At 37.1% G+C, this 24,337-nt stretch overlaps 1 protein-coding gene across 1 annotated transcript; it reads right to left on the minus strand.

Moving 5' to 3' along the window:
* Nucleotides 1-3,181: 3,181 nt before the first annotated feature.
* Nucleotides 3,182-22,440, minus strand: LOC127433769 (transcriptional activator MN1-like). Its single transcript, XM_051685956.1, has 2 exons — nt 17,781-22,440; nt 3,182-4,887 (listed from the first exon to the last, which is right to left on the minus strand). The coding sequence occupies exons 1-2, from the start codon at nt 21,256-21,258 to the stop codon at nt 4,679-4,681; spliced, it is 3,687 nt and encodes a 1,228-aa protein (XP_051541916.1). The 5' UTR covers nt 21,259-22,440; the 3' UTR covers nt 3,182-4,678.
* Between the last annotated feature and the right edge of the window lie 1,897 nt (nt 22,441-24,337).

Consider the following 24,337-nt stretch of genomic DNA (forward strand, 5'->3'; position numbering starts at 1 on the left):
AAAAAAGCACATTGGGCATTCCAAATAAAAAAAGAAAAAAAAGAAAATCAAAAAAAATTTGGGTATATTTTACGGTAACTACTCGTTAACCAGTTTGTTTTTTTACTGTCGCATTTTTAGTCTTTTACTGTTAAAATTACGGACACTTTTTACAGTGAACATACTTGGAAAGCAGTAACGCAAGAAACTGTGTTTCAAGCAAAAATGGTTTAGTGTGGATGTGGCCTTAAGTAAAGCGCAAACACTGGATAGTTTACTATTATGCCAATATTATGGGGTACTTTTTAAATTTTTTTTTTGCAACTTGACAACCCTAAAGCCCAAAGTATACTTCAGTCAGTGAATGCGCAGAGCCCGATTTTTCTAACCGCACATCTTTGAACGCGCAGAATGCGCATGCACCTGTAATTATTTGCACTAATTAGTGTGTCCACAAGGTGGTAACACTCATATTTGAGCCATTGCTGTCACAAAAAAATCCAACAACAGTGGATGTGCGCATCAAGAGCACGTGTGTGAGGAAGTCAGGAGATACCTGCATTTGTTTAAATCGAGTCTGAAGGAATATAAATACATCTTTATGGAGCTAAACTGGTGTTCCATTGCAGTTGTAGAGCACATGCGTCAAACGCTTGTGTATGCACACAGTCAGATGGAGTATATATTGAAAGCTTGCATTTGACTGTGTGCAGACGCTGAGCATTTGCATCAAAATCAAAGTATACTTTCGGCTTAAGTCCCCATTCACTTTCATTGAATGTAAAAGAGCAGCATGGACATTCAGCAAAATATTTAATTTTGTTCTCTATGGAAGAAAGAAAGAGGATGAGTAACTAATGACAGAATTGTCCAGATGCCTATAACAAAGAAACATCAACCTACAACTGGCTTACTTGATGATTATTGTCTCATTATGTTAAGCTGGGATAGGAGAAAGTATTTTTAACATCCAAAAAAATTACAAACTTCACAACACCCCACCAAATGTTCTGCTGCAAATCAAAATCACATAATTTAATCATTTAATCACATAAATTCAGCCATTTTTCCGTCTTCTTTATGTGTCTTGGTAACTTAAGGAGAGAGACTTCCATAAAACTCTCTCATTTGCTTGCTCAAAAAGTCTCTCAAAGGGTTGGATAGAATGAAATCAAAGGGTTCAGAACTCCACCACTATTCTTCAATCTAGTTTCTCTTGTGAAGAGGGAATAAAGTTCCATTCAGGCTTTGAGTACTTTGTGAATGCCATTGTGTTTTAAGAGCCTCATTTTTAACTTTATTTCTACTCTGACTTCTCTTTGCTTCTCTCCCTCTCTATCTCTCTCTTTGCTCTTTATTTAATTTTAAATTCAGTTAAATCGATTCACTTTAAGTGACAGGCAGCGTGAGTACAGCAAATTCAGCACCTACATTATTGACGTAAATGCAGCACTCTCACAAATTCTCTCTCTTTCTCTGGTTTCTTACAGAGTTGAGACAGTCATTTCTCTGGATCTTCATAAAGGGTTGGTGAGGGTGTTTTTTTTTTTTTTTTTTTTTTTTAAGTTAACATTGTGGTATTCTCCCAAAGATGCATATCTGCCCTGAACAAACATGCTGTGTATTTATAGAAATTCAGCATCCAGATAAAGCTGCATGGGGACAAATGGCTTTTTCTATTTGCCATGCTGCAAAGCTCCACAGGGGTTTTTAATTGAGTGGTTTACATTATACAGTTAGACTCACAATGAGAGGTGCCTGCGAGTGGAAAGAAATTATAGAATAAGATACTGAAAATGAGAACAGCTCACAGAAAACCAAAAGGCTAACACCTTATATTGTAATTAAAGGACATTAATAAACAAGGGTAAGGTGTGTAAGATTCAGTATTCTTTCCTTTCCCAATGTAATAAGTAAGCCATTTGTTGGTTGATTTCCCGAAAAGTGTAACACATGTGGCTCTTTGGCGCTATCAAAACATTGCTCTGTTTGTTTGAACAACCCAACCAGCCCGACATAGCAACATTAGCTTAACGGATAAAATAACACAAAGTTTTCAACAAGGCATGTTAGTTTTTACAGTACAGACAGCAACAAATTAATCTCAGAACTTTATAAGAAATGAAAAGAAAATCAAAATTAATCAAATAAAAACAAATTATAGGGGACAATATCACAATAATACAATTATAAGTTACTGTTAAATTGCCAAATGAGCAAATGGTTCCAAATTACTTAAAATATTGTTATTTCAACTTGTGATCTTTGTTTATTTCATATTAAAAGTGCAAATATGAATGTATATATTAGGATCACCATGTCAAATTCCTCATAAGAGCAACCTAACTAGGCTAATAAACAATAAACTTACTGGGTAACGCTTTACATTAATGTTCCCTTTGTTAAGGGATTATAAAGGGGTTCATTAATGGCTAATAATTCATTTGCAAATGCATTATAACCCATTGTATGCAGCTACAACAACATACATAAAAAGGGCAACTTTCATGAAATTCCTGCCAAATAGGGAGCCATTTTACCTACTAAAAACACTTATTCACCATTAGTAACCTATGAAAATGTACCATTAGAAACCTATACATATAGTTCAGCATGATTTAATGGTCATCTGGCATTATTATATGGCATATGCTGTGATTGAGCATGACGACCTGAAATGTATTTTTGCAGAGAACTTTAGGTTACTACAGTAGGACTAGTTAAGTTGGGACACCACTCGAACCATTCTTTTGACATCAACGTGTCAAGGAATATGATAACACGTGCTGCATTTTGACATAAATTAGAGCATTTTATATTAAAATAAGTATGAAGGGCATATTTATATCAGTATGAATAAGTGTTTATTAAGCATTTATAGCATGTAATGCTCTCTATATGGCAAGCTATAAGGATAAAATTGCCTTTTTATGAATGGTGTTATAACTGCATATAAATTATTTATAATGCATTTATAAATGACTTATTAGTCAATTATGAACCACTTTATAAAATTTAACAAAGGGAATATTAAAGTAAAATGCTATCACTTATGTTATTTAACGACAATTGCTGCATTAGTAGGGTGAATTAGGAATTGGCATATAAATATCACTACAAACATCTGATATTAAAGTATATATACATGTGTTTATTAAGCATTTATAACATGTAAGATCAAATTCACTCTATATGGCAAGTTTTGGATTTAAGTTGTCTTTTTTATGCATCTTGCTATAACGGCATATAAATAATTTCTAATGCATTTTTTAATGACTTATTAGTCAATTATGAACGCCTTTTATAAACATTTAACAAAGAGAACATTAAAATAAAATACCACTTACTAAAATAATTTGATGTTATCTACGGACAATTGCCACTTTAGTATGGAGAATTAGGAATTGGCATATAAATATCAATACAAACATATGTTGTGCAAAATGCCTTATATGACTATAAATGTATTATTTTCTTATGACAGTAAAAGTAATAAGCTTCTACAAACAAAACTCTTTAAACTATACCATCACCATTAACATCATATTTATTGTTATTTAGTTACTCATTAAAACATATACATATATATACAATATGCAGGAAAACAGACAACTGCACTTTACATATTACCTTAAAAATTGAAAAGAAACAAAGAAAAAAAAAGAAAAGAAAACAATGACCTCTACAAATCTCCAAGTTGCCATAATGACCTTCCATCTAACATTGTTTTCAGGTTTTCAAGGTCAACTGAAGCATTTTTCTAAAGAGTACAAGATTGCCTAATACACAGCAAAAAAATTATATTTTACATGTGCAATACCATTATTCTGTTTTCTATTTGTTATCCATTTAACATCAAAAGGTTTCCTCTCTTAGCTGTGTGTCATACCAGTGTTGAAGCATCCTGGGTGTTCAAGAAACAATCCTATGGGCATTTTGATCCAAAGCGAGACATGGAAAATGCTGTAAACCTGATATACAAGTAATGAATGAAATGGACAGATCATACCAGAGTATCAGTGTGGTGAAGTGGCATGGGTATACTGGGGGAGGTGTTGGACCATTTTAAGAAGGCTTGAAAAGATACGGCCATCACTGAATCTCTCTGAAACATCATCTAAAAGGACTGGCCCCCCTTTTCTTGGTTCCAAAGAAGCCAGCAGGCAACATGCTTACAAAGACCAAATTTCAAAGCACTGTAGTATCTCTCAATGACAACAGAATTACCTTCCCCGAGGTTGAGGAGGTCTACCATATGGACTAGGGTCAGGAAAAGACATTAGAGCTTATACAGTAATGGGGGCATTTTATAAGTAGCAGGAACAATTATTTCTAACATAGAAGGAATGAGACTCCCCAGAGAAGAAATTAAGACGGTAAAGGTAGGAGTGAAGCATAGAATACTCGAAAATGAATTAACAGAATAGCCATCACATTGTGCATAGAGATATAAAGGAATATTGAGGTATGGATTGAAAAACAGCATCAGTACTGGTACACCATCAATTAATCTTAAACCTCCCAAACTTCATATACCATCCTACAGTATGTTCAGTGTGAATTTTTTGTGTGTGTGTTTTCTACAAAAAGAGAACAATTTTCCTGACAAAGAAACACTGATTTATTCTGTCTCCATATAAAAAATGATAAGTCTTGTTTCATTATCCTCATACTGGTAGATTTCTCAAGCTCTGCTTCTTCAAGTCAATGCAGCTACGAACGTTCCGAAACGGTTCGAAATGTCTGAGTGAAGGGAACGCCAGGATGGGACAGGACCACTGCGTCCCTTAGATTCCCCAAGTTCATCTGTGCAGTGGACGGAGAGGCATTGGAGATGAGAACCCGTACCTCCGGTGGTCCCCGAGGAACCTGCTCCACCCGTGGTCTTGCTTTGAGAGAGATCCACATCTGCAAAAAAAAAAAAAAAAAGTCCAAGTAAATGTCAGTATGTTGATAGTAATGGACAGTCTTTTGCAAATGCAAAATATGTATTGATGACTTCATACAGCAGTCTGGGACTTGAAAAGTGGTACGGTTTTACAATATCTTGTGTTATGATCAGTGACTGACCAACATTTCAGCCATGACAATAAATCGGCCACTATTTTGCCATTTCAAGATTATCAACCATGTCCACTTGGCCGATTAACAGAGGTGTTTATCTCCCCACTTTGTCAGTTCCAAATTGTACTGACAGCTTTTTCAATGTATAATAAACTATTTTACTCTTTCAAGATTTTTTAATGAATTTTGAGTAAATGTTGCGTAAAACAGGTTTTCTTTACATTTCAGCAAGTTTGTTTACAACTCATTTGCTATAATTAAATTGTATACATCAGAATTATATCAGCCACCCTGCTTTCTAGATATCGGTATTAGCATTGACTATTAAGAAACCTATATCTGACGACCACTAGTAATGACTGAACAATATTTTAACGATATTGCAGATTTTGAACAATATTGCAGATTATTGGCAAAACAACATATTAACTTAAAAATCACTAAAAAATTGAATACAAATCATGTTTCTTATTCTTTGACAATGCTTTCCAATTGGCCAAAAATCTGTCGATTGACCAAAAATCAGCCGATTAATCAGCCTTGATGAGATATTGGTTGATAGATGATTTGTTGGCTGATAATCGTTCAAGCATGTCTAATTAAGTGATTATTTTCCTTACTCAATTAATGAATTCCAAAATCTACAGACAGCTTTTTCAACGTATATGAAACAGTTATTTTTTTGTTCTTTTTGCAAATTTTGAGTAAATACTGGATGAGTATTTGATTTCTGCAATTCTATGCACGTCTTATTTTGTATAATCGAATTGTATTATGTACTGACCATCGGCCACTATGTGTCTATCGATATCAGCATCGGCGCTGGCAATAAAACTAATATATTTTTTTTAAAAAACACATTAGTCGACCACTAATCTCATGTATAGAAGCCCTGGCCTTTTGGGCATTTGTGTGAATGGTTTGACATTGTGTATTTGAATGTTGTGACCTTAAATAAAAGACAACAAAAGTGCTTTATTGCATAAGCCTTGCAACAACAATTAAACCTTTTCCAATTCTGAACCCTTGGTCAGATTTGGCCTGATCCATTTCGGTTCCATCAATCCAGACGCATTAGCATTGGCTTTAGGAGTTATTCACTTTTGTTCACCCGTGCAAAACAGAGTGACCCCTCAGTCAAGGAGACACAAAGCTCTGGGGAAACTGACCTTTGGCCCTGTTTGACCTAATTTACCTGCATAATGACCCTGCCAAAGCACTGACCCACGCGTCTCCAATGTGTCACCCCCCTGCCCATCCTCCCCATCTTATTCGTTGAAACGATTTCAAATCCATACACAGGTTTATAAGGGGTCATATCTGAAATGTCTATACGAGTGATAGACAAAAATTACATTACCAAATACTGTATTCAGCACTTTTTAATCGTTCTTCTTCTTCGTTCTTCGCTCTGAGCCAAAAAGAAGTTCGAAACAGCTGAGCAAAGACATACTGTTTGCGAACATTCAGACACTGGCCACACCACTGGGGGAAGCGTTTAGAGGTACATTTAAACATGAAGACGCTCAAGACAACATGTAAAACATCAACTAATATGACATTAAAATGTGTTACCAATGACTTCATGCCTCATTCTATGAGTAGAATTAACACGAGATCAATAAAAGAAGCTGTTTTAACAACTCGATGATGTTTTGAAGAAATAAATATGCAGTTGATAATTTGTAATTTGTCATGTTTGCCTTTTGCTTTCATGATGCTAATGTGCATACACGATATACAAACCCATAATGTGCACTGGTTACACTCTGTTATTGTAATGTATGATGACACTGATACTACTGCAAAAATGGGTGTATAAAAGAGTGTTAATGGGTAGAATATAGACAAAAGAATGATGAAAGGCATATCTTACTTTGGGCAGATGTGTGAATGGATTTCGCAGCAGATAGCACATGAGTGAAGCAGCATATCAAACAACAGAGTGAATGGGCACATAAGAGTAATGAGTAGATTTGATTCCTTTTGTAGACTAATTACATTAAAAATTTGCATTAAATGTTCTTGGAAAACGTCTCTACATTCTATTTTTTCCTAACTGCTTAGTAACCAAAATTGAATTGGGTCATTAGTGACCTGAGATATGTAATAGTGTTACAATATATATTTGCGCTTCAAAATAAGTTTACTTTCACAGGACATCTATTTTCTTATTATAAGATAAATGACTATTTATACAAATGACAACTATTTCACGTTGATTTTCTGCACAAAGATTGTGAATTATCAATATTAAATATGTGTGTACAGATACATATTACAAATGCTTTTTGCTACTTAAGGTGGCACTATTGTTTCAGTGATTGATTTTATTTACATTTTACATTGTAAACAATGAACAGTATGACATGATTATTGCCATAAGGAAATACAACTGATATTAATACTGATATAAGTTGTACAAGTGCCTGAGAAAATACATGTTTAGCTTGTGTGTTATGTGTAGCTGATAGCTGAATATGTGTTTGAAAGCCAGTTTCGACTCATAAAAAGTGGAAGTAATAAATCCTATTCTATCATTTGTCGCATCATCTGTTTGATATATATGGAAAAAAAATACATTCTAATCTATTATTTTCTAAATGTCTTGAAAATGCTTTGAAAAGTTTACACTATCTGGGCATTATGTAGATCCATTTGTGATAAATCCAGTAAAAGTGTCAGGTCGCTAAAGACCAGAGGTTTGTAATAATACACCTATGCATTTAAGGGTTAACAGACACCGGTAATAACTGCTGACATATCAAAGATGTTTGAGTGAAAATTTGTAAGCTTCAGGCTAAACATTTTCTGTATAAATGAGTAAAAACCAAAAGGTGTTACAAATATTCCTGCTCTCTCTTCTACAGATGAACACTTACACACACACACACACACACACACACACACACATGCTAACTCGAATACACAGGGCCATTTTGAGAGACAGGGCGCCTAGTCTCGCCTTCAAGCCTGTCTGGGCCACAACTGCAGAAAAATGGCGAGATGTGGGGAAAGGTCAATAACCCGACCCCATCCCCCAAACCTTCAGGACAGGGGGACAAAAAGAAAGGAAGAAAGCACCCAGAGAGGGGAAGACATGGTGAAAGAAAAGGCAAATGTGGGACTGCATATCCTGACATCTTGAGAATTAAATCATTGCAATGTCGTTTTGCGATGTCATGGCTGTGTATGGTGTCTTAAATGATTACACGGTAACACTTTACAAAAAGTACTTGTGAAACAATGAACAACATTTTATTTCACAGCATTATTGAATCTGGGTTAATATTAATTTATAAATGAACTATTATTCATTATTAGTTCATATACAACTCTTACTGTAATGTGAAGATTTTATTAGTATATATATAAAAATTAACATTAACCAAAACGTATATACTCTGTAAAAGTATTTTTCGTTGTTAAGTCATGTTGACTATTGCATAAACTAATGTTTACATATACAACTGTATTGTAAAGTGTTACAGATTACACTATTATATATATGGGGGCTATTTGAATGGGTGTAGAAATTCACACATATCCAAATAGCACCCCATCTCCATGTGCCTTAGGCACTAACACACACACACACTCTCTCTTTCTCATGAACACACACAGTCTTTTTCCCTTGTCTTGTGTCCTGCAGAGTCTTGCCAATAGTCCGTGGTAGCTGGGCACAGCAGGCTGCACTACGGCCTGGAAAAGCAGCCAAGCGTTCCCCTGACGTGTACACACACACACACACACACACACACACACTTCAAGCTGCCGGCTGCTACCCCCAACACACACAAAGCAATCTGACAACTGTCCAGCCCCAAGCCACACACACACACACACACACACACACACAGAGGCAAACACAGCTATGTATTTAAGAGGACCGGTGTCTATCTTAAAACACACCTTAGAGTACACACACAACACACTCTCAGAATGAAGGGTTAAATGTGACACTGCACTTTCAGTGTCAAAGGTATATGCAACATAAAGCCTTTTTTCCTGATAAAAAAGGGTAAACTTGCCCTTCACAACAACAACTACAAAACTGTATGATAATTATTAGTGTTAATGCTGTGTATTAATATTGGTCTTTAAAAATGTCCTTATCATGAATTATAATAGTTACGAGAAAATATGAGAAGTCAGGAAAACGTTCCTTCTAACTTTGGAGACTTTTTATTTATTTATTTATTTATTGGAATTAAGCCAGGGATACTCGATTCCCTCAGACTTTTGCACTCCCAGTCAAAGTCTTGTTCATTTCAAGTTACGCATTTAGAAAACAAGTCCAATAACATCTAATTTTAAGGTTTTTCTCAATTAAACATCACAATTTAAAGGAACAGTTTACACAAAAATAAACAATTCTCTCATTTACTCACCCTCACGTCAACCCAGATGTGTATGACTTTCTTTCTTCTGCTGAACACAAACAAAGATTTTTAGAAGAATATCTCAGCTCTGTAGGTTCATACAGTGCAAGTGAATGGTGACCAAAACTTTGAAGCTCCAAAAAGCACATAAAGGCAGCATAAAAGTAATCCATGCGACTCTAGTGTTTTAATCCATGTCTTAAAAAGCAATCCAATTGCTTCTGGGTGAGAACAGACCAAAATGTAACTCCTTTCTCACTATAAAAATTGACAGCAGTCTCCTTGGCAATCGTGATTTCAAGCTCGATTACACTTCCTAGCGCCATCTAGTGCTCTGCACATGCGTCAAGCACTAGGAAGTGCAAATGAGCTTATAATCATGATGGTGCCTAGAGATTGCAATGGCAAGATGCACAGTCCACTGGCCCAATATGAATTACTTTTAAGTTGTCTTTATTTACTTTTTGGAGCTTCAAATTTCTGGTCACCATTCACTTGCATTGAAAGGACCTACAGAGCTGAGATATTCATCTAAAAACCTTTGTTTGTGTTCTGCAGAAGAAAAAAGTCTTACACCATCATACAAAGTCAACCCACATCTGGGATGGCATGAGGGTGTGTAAATGATGAGAGAAATTGTTATCTTTTTTGTGAAATGTCAAATGTGTGTATTGCACAAAACAAGCTGGTGGAGTTGAACACAACAGTCAGTGAAATAAGAAGGTTTCATTGGAATTTTAAGACAAATTAAAAGGAACATAAAAAAAATAACAATAATAATTTTTGGAATAATGGAACACAAAGAAAAAAGAGCACTAATCAAAAGAACAAAACAACTAAGATCTGCAAACACATTTCGATGTGTCTATGTGAGAAAGTGTTACCATGTCAACATGTTTGTCAAAGCGACCTGTTGTGAAGCAGCAAAAGGCTCTTTCCCACACCGCATAATTCCTTGCATCTGTTCCCAGTTTCTTTTCCCCTTTGTCACTCTGCTGTGAACTCTCACCTTTAAGGGAAAAAAAATGCTTGTGGCTTCTAGGAAAAGTCGACTCTCAAGGGCTGATCTGGAAAAACCTTTTCTTTTTACAATTGCACTGATCCAAAAATTGCAAGCTCAAATCTTGATCTACAAGGTGGCTCTTTAATTGCTTTTTTGCAAGAGAATTGGCAAAAAGAGGGTTTTCTAGCTTTGAATAGATTTACAAAAAAAAAAAAAAAAAGTGTGTGATACAATGCTAAATAAATTGCCATTTGCCTTGTGCCCTTTTTGATACATTGTTGTCTGTCAGTGAAAAGAACATCAAAATGTATTTCTGTCATTATGAACAAGAGATGATCTCAGCTTAAATTCCCCTCCCTGCTGGAGTCTGGGAGAAGGTTTGAGTCCATGCAGGCACAGCGGTCTCTCCTCTTCCTTTCCTACTCTCTCTCTTTCTCTCTCTCTCCCACTCTTGGGTAACACAACCCTCCCTTTCCTCCACTGGGCCACAACACATACTTGGGAAACTAATACACACATCAGCAACACGGCAAAGTGATTTACTGCTACAACACATACATCTCTGGCGAGTCCATCTCCTGTCTGACACCTCAACTGAGGAAACTACATAAACATCTGTTTATATTTTCAAGATTAAAATTAATTGCTTTACAGTAATTGCGTAAATTTATTAAGTATTTGTATTTATTGTGAAAATAATAATATTAACAATAATTAAAATTATTATTGTTATTTACAAAATAAAAATACTTATTAAAATGTACACAATTATTTTAAAGTCTTTATATTTATTGTAAATTATAATTATAATTAAATAATTATTATTATTATTATTATTATTATTATTACAAAAATAAAAAATACTTAATTTTTAAATTACACAATTATTTTAAAGCAGTTATTTGTCAGATACTTTCTTAATAGTACTTATTCTTAATAGTACTAGTATGCAGATTGACTCTTGAAAAAAAAAAATTACTAAAAAATTACTAAAATCAACTCTATGTTTTGTTCGGTTTGTGGGAGTCTGAGTGGTATGATTGTTATATGCCCAGGGGCTCATAAAATCTTTTTCAAGATTAGAAGATTAGAAGCAGAGGAAGGAAGAAAAAAAAGAAAGAAAAATTAGAGATACTGGCAGTGGATTAAACACTTCTTCAGCATATAAATTCCACATCAAAATCAATAATAATATCGGTCAGCATTCTACACCCACATATTTAACATGAACAATATCAATCAAATATCAATATGCTGTTAAAATACCTATAAACAACACAAAAGCTGCTGGCTTGGTCATTTTTAAGTAGTCAGTATGTATAATAGTACATCTAAAACATGGAAATCAAATAGAGCATTGCAGTTTTACAAGTATTCTGCTAAAACTGTTTTTTTATGGTCCATCTAAAACAGTTTCTTTCTCTCTTCTAGGAGTTAGCAGCTCTAAAGGTCACAACCCACTCCTTATTTCTCCCCAAAATGAATTACGACTGCCAGACTACAACCTGCCTCCCAAATGACATAACTCCCCCTAGCTGTCCAGGATCACTTTCAGACATACACACAGTCAACAAGAGGCCTGAAGATACTGCACAAACAAAACTATTTGGAGAACACTACATTTGACGAAGAAGAAAAAAAAACTGTTTGTTTGTTGCACTGCATTTTTACACAGAAAAAAACAAAACAAAGATACAAATTCCTGCTATTAATTTATACCCAAAGAGCTTATTATGAAGACTTTAAAATTAGCCATTTAACTGACTCACTCAAATAAAAAGTCTTAAGGCCAACCTTTAGGTTTAATACTGATGCTCAAATCCTTATAATTCCACTCTCTAAAGCATTTTCTGCATTATTAGCTTAAATACATGAAGAATGGCAATACATTCAGGATTCCGGGGGACCAAATGTAATAATGTAAGCATCAACTATTGAAAAGCACATATCGGTCGACCACTTATTTGAAGACTTATGTATTTGGGGGTTAAGGTCCTGAAATAAATATGCTTAGTATTTGAAACCAATCAGTGATGAATTGGTGAATATATACGATGTAGAGGAAGTCAATAAGAAGCACGTCATTGACAGATTGGGAGCATGGGCCGCCCTGAGCTGTTTTTCCATTTGACACCAAATGTGAATCACGGCTCTGTTTTGATTGTTAGAAACTGAAAAAAGAACAAATTAAGGCACGCAGTGCGCATAATAAAAATTACTCATATTTTGCAACTTGTCCCCAAAAGAAATGTCAATAACATGTCATGTCTATAATACCCTGCCATCAAAAAGAGGGAATTACACTCTTTGTCTTTGTCTAAAGAAATAAGGACCAGAGGGTACTCCCTGTTTGGTGACCTGTCAGTACACTCCATAGATATATTAAAGAATATCCTAATGATGATTCTGAGCACATAAGGGGCATAAACACATTTGTGCTATGTGATTTACCAAAAGAAATGTAACACATGCAGTGAGAGGGGCCTTAACCATGACACTTGCTCTTTACCATCACAACACCTATAGAAAACCTCAAACAGCTCCAACTGGTAACAAATCTATAATCAGACGTTAACATTAAAAAAGCTGATCATTGATTGATTCAGCATTATCAAGCCAGCGTGTGACTAAAAATACAGAAAGAATGTAGAAAAGAAAGAAACAACATAGATAAGCAGAGAGAGAGGAGACGTGTTTTCTTACTACTAATAGTATGCGTGAAAATGAATTGATCTGAATGTTTTACTCTCTTTACTTTTAATGATTACGTTGTGTATAGTTGGATATAGTCTGTATTTATTGTCCTCATGTCTATTTATTGTCTATAACATGTGTGGCTTTGTGGTTGCAGATATGTTTCTTAAAGGTTGAACACTGCACCGAGGTTTCTTGAGAAACTGCATTTCATATTTCTTTCTGCTCTGCAAAGGAAAAATTACACTAAAACTGACTCATGCTCAAGAATGCAGTAGTGTGTGTGCTCCCGATCTTGCCTGGTAAAACCTCTTCTCACTTGCTATGTCATTTATCATGGCCACAAAGAAGAGCTAAAAGGGTTTTATGAACAGTCCAGTGGGGGTCATTACTACCATTTGCAACACGCGCTTCAGGGGCCCGATGGGAAATCCTCAGCAGCAACAGCTGTAGTAACTGATCACAACTGAAACTCTTTCAAATGCAGATACACAAAAGTAATGTATAATGTATTTACACTTACTGCACACAAGAAAACTCACATCTTAGTTAAAAAAATTTGGTATTGTTAAGATTTGGAAATATAGCGTGCTGAGTGACTCCAGTCAGTCTTCCTAAGCAACCAATTGACCTGGTTGCTAGGTTGGGTAGGGTCACGTTGGGTTAACCTCCTTGTGGTCTCTATAATGTGGTTCTCGCTCTCGGTGGGGTGCGTGATGAGTTGTGTGTGGATGCCGCGGAAAATAGAGTGAGCCTCCACATGCGCTAGGTCTCCGCGCACAACAAGCCACGTGATAAGACGCGCGAATTGACTGTCTCAGACGCGGAGGCAACTGAAATTTGTCCTCCGCCACCCGGATTGAGGCGAGTCACTACGCCACCATGAGGACCTAGAGCGCATTGGGAATTGGGCATTCCAAACTGGGGAGAAAATGGGAGGAAAAAAAAAAGAAAAAAAAAAACGATTTGGAAATATAACTGTAGGTATATTTATATATTTATAAAATATAACTGTTCTATATATATATATATATATATATATATATATATATATATATATATATATATATATATATATATATATATATATATAGAAAAAACGATTTGGAAATATAACTGTAGGTATATTTATAAAATATAACTGTTCTATATATATATATATATATATATATATATATATATATATATATATATATATATATATATATGTAAACTAATTGTTACAGTATTATTTATCCAAATATATATATATACTTACAAATCTATTTGATATATATATATATATATATATATATATATTATCAGGAAGTGGAAGCTACATCAAGCCATCCTGACATTACCACATAGCCACAGAGAGGCTAGTGACCACTTTAAAGAAGTTACATACCAGTCTCCTATATAAAGTCACAAAGGCACAAAATAGGCCAATAATGACCACCTGAAAGTACCTTTAGGGTTTGTTGAAAATCATAATTGTGACACAATTACAATGTGAGAAATATATTGTGATCAGAAGAGAACACACTAGTGCTTTAAGCCAAAACACTGCCCACCATACCTGAAGAGAAATGTGCTGGTGCTCTAGCATCATGCATGCATGGGGCTGTTGTTTATTTTTTAAACAAAAGGAAGATGGTGCAAAATACAAAGAAATACTGCAAAAGAAACTGCTTCTTCTGCTAAAACCCTGGGAGAGAGGTCGATGGACAATGATCACCAGCACAAAGCCAAATTAAAACTGGTTCAAGAACAAATATAAGTAGGTAGTAGCGCAGTCAAAGCCTGGATATTAATTAAATAACTAAAAAAATACTGCACTATTAAAACAGTATAATTTACTGCATATAAAAAATATTATAACTATTAGTCAATCCTGAACATCCATGAGAAAGTCTATCAGGAAAATAGCCCAAAAGCACATCCGAACAGTGTGCTGGTATGTGCATACTATCAGCGATTAGAAATACAAATCTAATACTAATATTTATCCAGTTCTCTCATTTGACTACATATTCCATGTTGTTGTTTTTTCACCTTGGATTTATGCAAATAAATATATTAAATTAACCTGTCAAGTTTAAATTAAAATATGTAAAATGTGTAAAATCACACATTCATGGCCGAAAAAAAAAAAAAAAAAAAAAAAAAAGCATTTAGTTTAAAGAAGCTTTGGGCTACTAGAGACTGCAGCTGAATGTGTGTCTTTTCAATTATATAAGGTCATACATTATTATGTACAAATATTTTATTTGTGTTGATTATATGAGAACAACACAACCTAAATAAAAAGACAGACCATCCAAAAGATTTCCTATTCTTCAGCGTTACATAGTGAACTAATGCTTTATATTTAATCTTATACACTGTAAAAAGACAGTTAACCAATAAAAGAAGGCTTCATGTCAATCTAAATAAACTGTCTTTATTCATGAAAACATATATATCATTTTAAGGGTCAGATCAAAGAGAAATAGCTCCTTAAGTTCACAACTGCATATTTTCTCTTTTACCTCTGTGCAATTCATTTCAATGCGCCTTAAAATTATTTAAAGGCTCATAAATAAATTCCTGTATCCTATAAATCCATATTAACAATTTCCTATATTAAGCACCTTGGTAACCTTAATAAAATTACAAGATTCATTCCTATGTTTTTAAAAGTTGAGTGTTATACAGGCCAGTAAAAATGATGGTGCGAATCTCTTTTAGCATTTTTAACAGTCCCCTTGCGTGCTGCAGTGCAATGCATCCGATGCAATTTCACAAGCCGCAAACACCTTGTAACCCTTCTCTCATCTCTGCTCTCTATGCCACTCAAATGAAAATCTGTCAAGGCTTGTGATTTGTGCTAACTAGCTATCGATCGCACCAGCGCGACGTGCGTTTACAGCTCCGGGGCTGAATGCGAGAAGGAGATTGAAAAAGACAGAAAACGCGCATTTGGTGGGGGGAAAGAAAGAAGGGAAATGCTGAAAGGAAAAAAAAAAATACAATGTTTTGCATTTGATTTACATCAAACGCGTAGACAGATGCGCGTCAAATCCATTTGGCTATGTGGTGGTGGATGCGTTCACTAGTCTATTACGCGAAATAAGCGACGAGAGATTGTGATGGTGTGCTTGACAACACGGAATGTTAAACAATAGGCCTTGACTTGAGGTTGCCTTCTCTTAATGCCCCCCTTGCTCACACCCACCCGCAGTTAGCCCGAACAAAGGGGCACATAATGCACACCGGGGGCGAACTATTAACGTGTGTGAAAGCGCACTCCGGCCGTGGCGATTCAATTATGCGTGTTCGTCCCGCTGCCTTTTCAGTATACACAATTACCGTTTCATACACTGATTAAACTGAAGGACAAGTGCCAAGTGGAGGAAACACACACCACATATATGAGCTCATGATTGAATTACGTTGCTTATGTAAACGAGCACGAAATTATTTTTATAAGAGTGACAACAGGTCTATCACGAAACTTTATAAAATAATTAATTCGAATTCGAATTTGTCATTAACCAGCTAACACATAATTAGAAAAGGACATCATTTAATAATAATAATAATAATAATAATAATAATAATAATAATAATAATAATGCAGTTTAATCTTTTAGCTTTATGCAAATTGAATTCAATGTGTTAAACTTTGTACATAACATCAATAGAACATTTTTAACAATTTGTTTTACTTGTCATAAAAATACTGCAACTCTGCGAAATTATAATAAACATTATAAACTGGTAAATGTATGAAAAACTATTTTAACAGTCAAATGGCATGTCAAAGCGCGGCTAAGAAAATGCCATAGCCTACTATACAATTCAGCTCTCATTAAATTAATTAATTTAAATAAAATAATAACAATAACAATACTAATAATTCTTATCATAATAACAATAGGAAAGGGAACATCCAGTGACTAAACGTATTATAAAAATGGATCCTGCTCTCGTTGTTATTTTGAGTGAAAAATAGAGATAAGGAGCGACAGGAAAATATTTCTTTGACTTTAGCGACTCTTTTGAAACCAGTCTTTGTGGTTTCTGTGGACGCATAAAATTGCAGAAGTCACTAAATAAATGTTTATGTTGAAGCTGAAAGGCGGTCGTCGATAATGGCTTAGCTTTTTTAAACCAAGACTCTTTTAAATGCCTTTAAATAAAACAGTGATAACCTTTTTTCTTTCTTTTAATTATTTGTACTCAGTTTTTACAACGTTTTAGTAGCCTAATTTAACCCTCATCAAATCCGTTCTTGAAGATTATTTCCCCGTTTCTGGTGTTCTTTAAATTTAAAAACAAAGTTTTCTGTAAACTCCTACTTACATTTAAAATCTAAATAAATAGTTGAGAAGGCTAGAATTTTCCTTTAATAATAACGAAAATTAGACAAATACTCAAATAAAAAAGTAATTGTCTTTGCATAAAATATTAATCATATGAAGGAGAACATTCTTTGTGTGTGTGTGTGTTTGAGAGAGAGAGAGAGAGAGAGAGAGAGAGAGAGGGTGGGGGGAAACTTAGAAGTATTTCTCTGCATTTATGCCAAATAAATCTTGTTGTTGATAGGAGAGGCTGCATAGGTTTAAATGTAACAAATATCACCACTTCACACACTGCATGTTGTTTAACTCAGTAGTATAATAATAAATATTCACCTTCTTTGATGGTTCCCTGCACCTTGTTTTTTTCCCACACAGCCACAGACTTCTCCTCCTCTGAATCCTCAAGCAGAGACTTGTCACTGGGCACATACCAGGTGGCATGCTGCTCAGCCATGAGTGTGTCCAGGTCAATTGTGCCCACGGAACTCTTCCCAGCATCTGGGCTACAGCTAGCAAGCTCTCCATCTCCACTCTGCCCACTGCAGTCACTACCTTTTTTGTTATTTTTTACAGCTAAAGGCTGGTCCTCTGAAATGCTGAATTGCTGTCGCTGAAGCTGGATCTGAGCCTGCAGTATCTCTAGAGGGTGAATTTCATCCTGGCCAGATGTGCTGGAGGGTGTGCGGACTTGCTCTATGCCCGGTGTGCCCGGATGGCCTACTACACCAAAGCCATCCGAAGTTGAGGTAGTGTGATTGGAAAGGCCCATGCCCTGCCCTTTCTGTCCACCTATTAGTCCATTGTCCCTTTGCAACTTGGGCGAGCCTAACAGAGGGCTGCGGCCAGCCTTCACAGAGGCTGGAGCGTCTGAGCTTGATGACACCTCATCCTCATTGCAGTAATGTGTGCCAATGTCCTCAGTAAAGTCCATGCGAGGTGAACAGCCATCAGACTTTGATACACTCTGGACGCCACTGTCAAGAGATGACATAAGGTCAGCCTGATCTCCCAGTATCAGGTCACCCCCCTTCCCCCATGAGGGAGAGTTGTGGGGCTTGTCTTGAGGTGTGCCTGTACTTTTCTCCCTGACACCAGCTGCTGGGGCCACCTGCTGGCCAGGACTTACAACAGGGTTATTGTTGTCAGAGGGGAAAAAAATGCCAGGACTCACATGGCCACTGTCTCTTTTTCTCCTCCCTCTCCCTCTCCCACTCCCTGTTGCTGCTTTCCCCTCACTGCAAGGTGTAGCGTCCATATTGTAATTTGGGGAGAGGGTGCTGGCTTCCCCCTGAACCATCTGATTTTGACCTGCTGGTTTAGGGTTGCTATTTCCAGCACCAGGCATCTGCCCACTTTGGGGGGCAGAAATGCTTGGAAAGTATTCGGTTCCAGCATTACCAGCGCCATTAACTGAGCCATTATTAATTTCTTGCTCTGTCTGACTCAGCTTTCGTTGCCCCTCTCCCTGAGTCTTCTTGTTGAATGTCACATTGAGGTTAGGAGCCCCCAGGCTGGCAATCATGTTCTGACAGGCAGTAGAGAGGGCTGCCAGGCAGCTCTGTCCAAAAACATTGTCCTTACCACTCGTTTTGCTAAAATTCCCTAAGGAGAGTCCCCCAAGTTTGCTGACTGATGAACGCTGGCTAGTGGGAAAGTCTGACTGTGATGTAAAGCTCCCTGGTGAGGTGCTCACCCCTTGTGAGTTGTTATGAGGGGCTCCCTGTCGATTAGAGCTTCCATAGGAAAAAGAGGGCGGACCACCCATCGGTGGCCCAGAAAAGTCATTGGGGCGCCTTTCTGATGGTGTACTGGGTAATCCCACACCTGTGCTGGGTGACTGCATCTGTGAGAGGTTCCCCATGCCACTGTTGAACTGCGAGTGGATGTTAGGTGAATGTAACGGCTGCACATGCCCCTCACCCGGTATCCTCATAGAGTCCTGCAAGCCCATTCCATTCACACCATGTCTAAACATTATGCCAGGACCATTTTGCTGCATATCATGAGCCCCCACCTCTCCACCTGGACCCATGCGATGGCCCAGCATTTCCCCGGGTGGATGTGACCCAGGAAACCACCCACTCTCCAAAGTCATGTGCAGGTTCCGTCCATCAAAGTTCATCATCCTCCCACCACTCTCTCTTTCCAAACTGGATTGGGGCATGCCTCCCACAGGGCCGCCATGTCCCAGGGGCCCTTGAGGAACATCACTGTGGTGACCCAGCTGCTGCAGATTGGGTTGTCTCATCCTCTGCTGCTGACTCCGTGAGGCTATTTGCTTGATCATCAATGCTGCGTTTTGCTGCTGCTGCATTGACTGCTGCTCAGGCCCTGCATGCTGCAGTGATGGGCCTGGTGTAAAGCTATCAGTCACAGGGGGGGTGAACTCTCCAGGCAGACCAGGGTAAGCTGATGGAGAGAGGTGATTCTCCATACCAGGTGGGTTATGCATGCTACCATTCCAATTGCCACAGCCCTCCCCACTGTGTGTGGTATTGGGGAAATCAAATCTGGGCCTCTTAGCTATATTTAAATAAGGAGAATCAAAGTGTTGCAGCCTTTGATTGGAAGGCTGCTGAGGAGGGGGAGGCTGCTGCTGCATATTGAACATGGGGTCACCATAGCTATGCATCCCTCTGTTCTCTGGTCTGTGAATAGGGTATTCAAACTGATTATGCTGGCCAGGCATTATGACGCCGCCCTCCTGCATACTGGTATTGCCGGAACCTGTCTCTAATTGTGGGGGTCTTGGGAGAGATGCAGGGCAAGTGTTCTGTCGGCCAATCAAGCCGGGCTGCTGCTGCATGTGAGGATGCCTGGCACTGGGCTCTATCCCCACTGGTATTTTGCGTCCACCCCCAAAACGTTCAAAGAACACACTGTGCTGGGTGGAGGGCTGCTGCTGAGGGGGGGCATGGGGGTGTCCTTTAGCAATGCTCTGCATTCCAGGAGCACGAGACAAGCCAGGGTTTCCAGAAAAACTGGGCGCTGGCACCTGCCGCCCAAAATGGGAAAGTTGAGGGTCTGAGTCAGAAGGGGAGAACACAGACACTTCAAAATTTCCAGAGGAGGGCTCATTAGAATAGTTGTAGTCCAGACCTTCAACACCACCTGGTGGGGGCATTCGCCTGGGCTCCAGATTGTGATTTTCTGATGAGGAGGATGATGAAGCAAGGCCATGGAAGGAAGCAGCACGATTAGGTGATTGGTCCAAGGGGAGACATGGGGCAGGGACAGGGTGATTTCCACTGGAGGGTCCATGGTGCTGAAAATCAGTCATGGAGCCTGGTCTTTGCTGCTGCTGGGACTGCTGCTGAGAGAAGCCATCTGCTGGCTGTCCCTCAGAGAGAGGGTCAAAGCCCTCTGTGAATCCCATACCACTGGTGTATCCTATCATCCTACCACCATGTAAGCAGGAGGACCCAGGTTCAGGTCCCCCAAAATTTCCCCCAAAGTGTTGATGGTGTTGATGTGATTGTGCTTGATGGCCATGGGGGTGATTATGAGGATGAGCATTAAAATATCCATGCATTGAGGCCTGCTGTTGCTGCTGGAGATTTCCTGCATGCAATTCTGAGTGTCCTCGCTGAAATCCACCATACTGTTCTCCTCCATTCATGTTCATCTCAATCACAGGAGGCTCGTTAAGTGGGCCCATTCCAGGCTCAACTGTCCCTTGAGGGCCTCCAGCATGAAAACCTGGGCTCTTGTAATGGGAGCTCATGCTCACTCTTGGCTGGTTAAAGTTTTTCTCAGTGTGGCCAGAATTTCTGTTATTAATCTGTGGACCAAACTGTTCCAGCCCAAACATACTTCCCACGATCAATCCTGCATGACAGCCAGCTCGACTGGCTCCACACAGCAGTGTCTGCCGTTTATTTTTTTTTTTATTTTTTTTATTTTTCCTCTCTCTTTCTTTGGCAAACTCAAGTAATATAAAACATGGAAAAAATCAAATTATGTAATATTGCTATCAATGAAAATAATGATTGTGTAGAAAACCACAGTAATTAATAATTAATTGTTAAGAAAATTTATATTAGAAGTCCATTATAAATGAACATAAAATGTAAGATGAAATGCACTTCAGAAGCGGTCTAGTTAATAACGGTCTAAGTTAAAAATTTGTTCCATATGTATTGCATTGATTTTAAAAATACATAAAATATTATAATAATAATAATATTAACAATAATAACAATAATAATAATAGTAGTAGTAGTAACAGATTAGCAAAAACTGAATTAACAGAAAAAGATAGTTCTGTCCTTAGGATTAAGTCCAAAAAACGTATTTTTATGCGACTTTTTTTCTAAAGCACCGCAAAGTACGGATTTGATCAAAAGAATACCCTTAACGCCAAAAAATACCCTAATCAAATTTGACGACACATATAAAAAATATATTGAACGTTCCGTCAAACCAGTGTCCGCAGATTATATTTCCAATGCGCTATTAAATGTCCAAAGTGAGGTAAATATTCATTTCTGTTTAAAGATCCATTTTGAACGCGTATCACAACACGATCCAGAGTAACATTCTAGTCCACATGAAATCCAGAACAGCGTATTATTTGGTATCCTCTTTCCTTTAAAATGCGTCCGATTGTTTAAAATTGCATGAGTTGAAATGAAATAGTTCCCTTGGGTTGGGCTGAACAAGCGATTAAGCCGAAGTCAAAGGCAGAAGAAAGTCCCGTGTATCAATGAGTGAACCAGTCTTTGTGAGACCGTCTTTTTGAGCATCAAGCGATACAGGCAGCACATGCACTATCCAAAGCCCGCCACTACAGAGCTGCTTGGCAACACAGTCCCATCGGTCCTGCTCATTTTCCGTGCAATCGAGCAGCTTGACTGTAATTTCAATTACAGCCAACACTTCCGCTCGCACATTTAGAGTTCTCTTCTAATCGCACCAGTTTTGAGCTTTGCTCCACTCCAGTTGGAATCGATTCGCTGATAGATCACATACTGATGTCTGATGCGCTCAGCACTGCGCGCAACGAGCGCAACAAACAGCAACAAGTTTTGCATTTCTGCAAGGTACTCCGCTGCAAAGATCAGCCAATCGCATGCGTGCCGAGGGAGGGACGATCTCTTAAGGCAGTCCAGGGATTTGTCTGTTCGTGTTACGAGAGGGGATTGTCATCTGCTTGAAAGAAGAGAGAGAGAGAGAGAGAGAGAGAGAGAGAGAGAGAGAGAGAGAGAGAGAGAGAGAGAGAAATTTAGTTTGTAAGATCCAGATCAGATCGAAACAAATCAGATCAGATCATACCTCGAGTGATTACGCATTTAACGATTTGATTTACAGTTGCAACTGTTTGAACAGATCTGTCTGTTTCGTGATGCTTTGTCTCTTGTTGTAGACTTTTTGACAATGTCCAGGTGAAAACAGAAAGTTGGCTTGCATTCTAAATGTTCAGTTGCAGGCACAGAGCCTCAGTCCATCCCCATAAAAATGCCTAACAAAAGCGCAAATGCGCGGCATAATTACCACCCGGAGTTTGTATTGTTAATGCACTTCAAACAGCGAATTATCATTTCCATTCAAATTAATTGATACATTTCCATAATTCTGTTTACGTTCAAATTAATCCAATTAGGTTTATTGGCGGTGGTTGACTCGTAGTTGCGCACACAAAAAAGAGGTTTTTATTTGTTTATTTAATTTATGTTCATTAAAAAAAAAAAAAAAAAAAAAATATATATATATATATATATATATATATATATATATATATATATATATATATATATATATATATATATATATATATATTTTTTTTTCTTTTTTTTTTTCTTTTTTTTTTTCCACAGTCTTTGAGTATGAATAGTAAATATTTACCGATCAGGTATATTGTGATATAATAGGCGTTTTATGTATCCAAGCCTGGAAATGGCAATATTGCATAAGCCTACATTTCAGCAAAAGTTCTAAGTTTTATTAACAGCACTAGCTGCACTACAGCCTACTTAAAATATGCTGAAAAGTATTCGAATTTAGTTCAATTCTCAGTCACTTCCTTAATCACTTTTACATCTGAAATCTCATTAAAAGGCTATGCGTTAAAATACTAAATGTCAATCATACATATTAATCTTAATATGTAAAGATCATTTAGTTATCTCATTCTACCTGATCCCAGACAATCCCATTTTTGATCAGTTTTAACCAAAGTAAATGTTATCAAATAGAAAAATAAGAAAAACAGTTTGCTCCTACGGGGTATCCTTGCACATTTCACTACAAGCATTTGATACTCAAATGACCTTTGGTTTCATCCTAAAAACATTCACTTTGAATAAGAAATAAACACAAAATGTAAAGAAATGAGTCCTCAGTGACAATAGCCGAAATGTAAAACGTATTATTGTTAATAATAATAATAATATATATATATATATATATATGTCACGAATATGAACTCGCAGTGTAATAGAGTTGGTTAAGCCACTCATAAAATAAATGCTGTTCTTGATCAGATTGGCTCCCATTCTTAGGCAATAAGTCACCTATGAGGCTCGTTTGTAAAGCAACGACAACGACATCACTGCGAAGCGGCTTTCACAGTGGATATTCGGCCAAAAAGACACAGTGCCATCTAGCGATCATAAATACCATGCAATGCGTTAATGAACAAAACAGCGAGTGCTTGATAAAAAAATAAATAAATAAAAAAAAAAAAAAAGTAGGCTCCTCGTAAATAACCATATGTGATCACTGCAACCCCTAAACACATAAATATTCTTTTGTTGAGAATGTCTCAACAGCACGTATCTGAATAGACATTTGTTAAGGGAATGATTAAATAAAATGGTTCAAAACTATTAAAAAACGGCTATTGATTACTTATTGTGTTTTATGGTGTATTATTTAAAATATGTGATCAA

This window comes from Myxocyprinus asiaticus, chromosome 4 (assembly GCF_019703515.2).
Source record: "Myxocyprinus asiaticus isolate MX2 ecotype Aquarium Trade chromosome 4, UBuf_Myxa_2, whole genome shotgun sequence".
In the NCBI taxonomy this organism is placed as follows: domain Eukaryota; kingdom Metazoa; phylum Chordata; class Actinopteri; order Cypriniformes; family Catostomidae; genus Myxocyprinus; species Myxocyprinus asiaticus.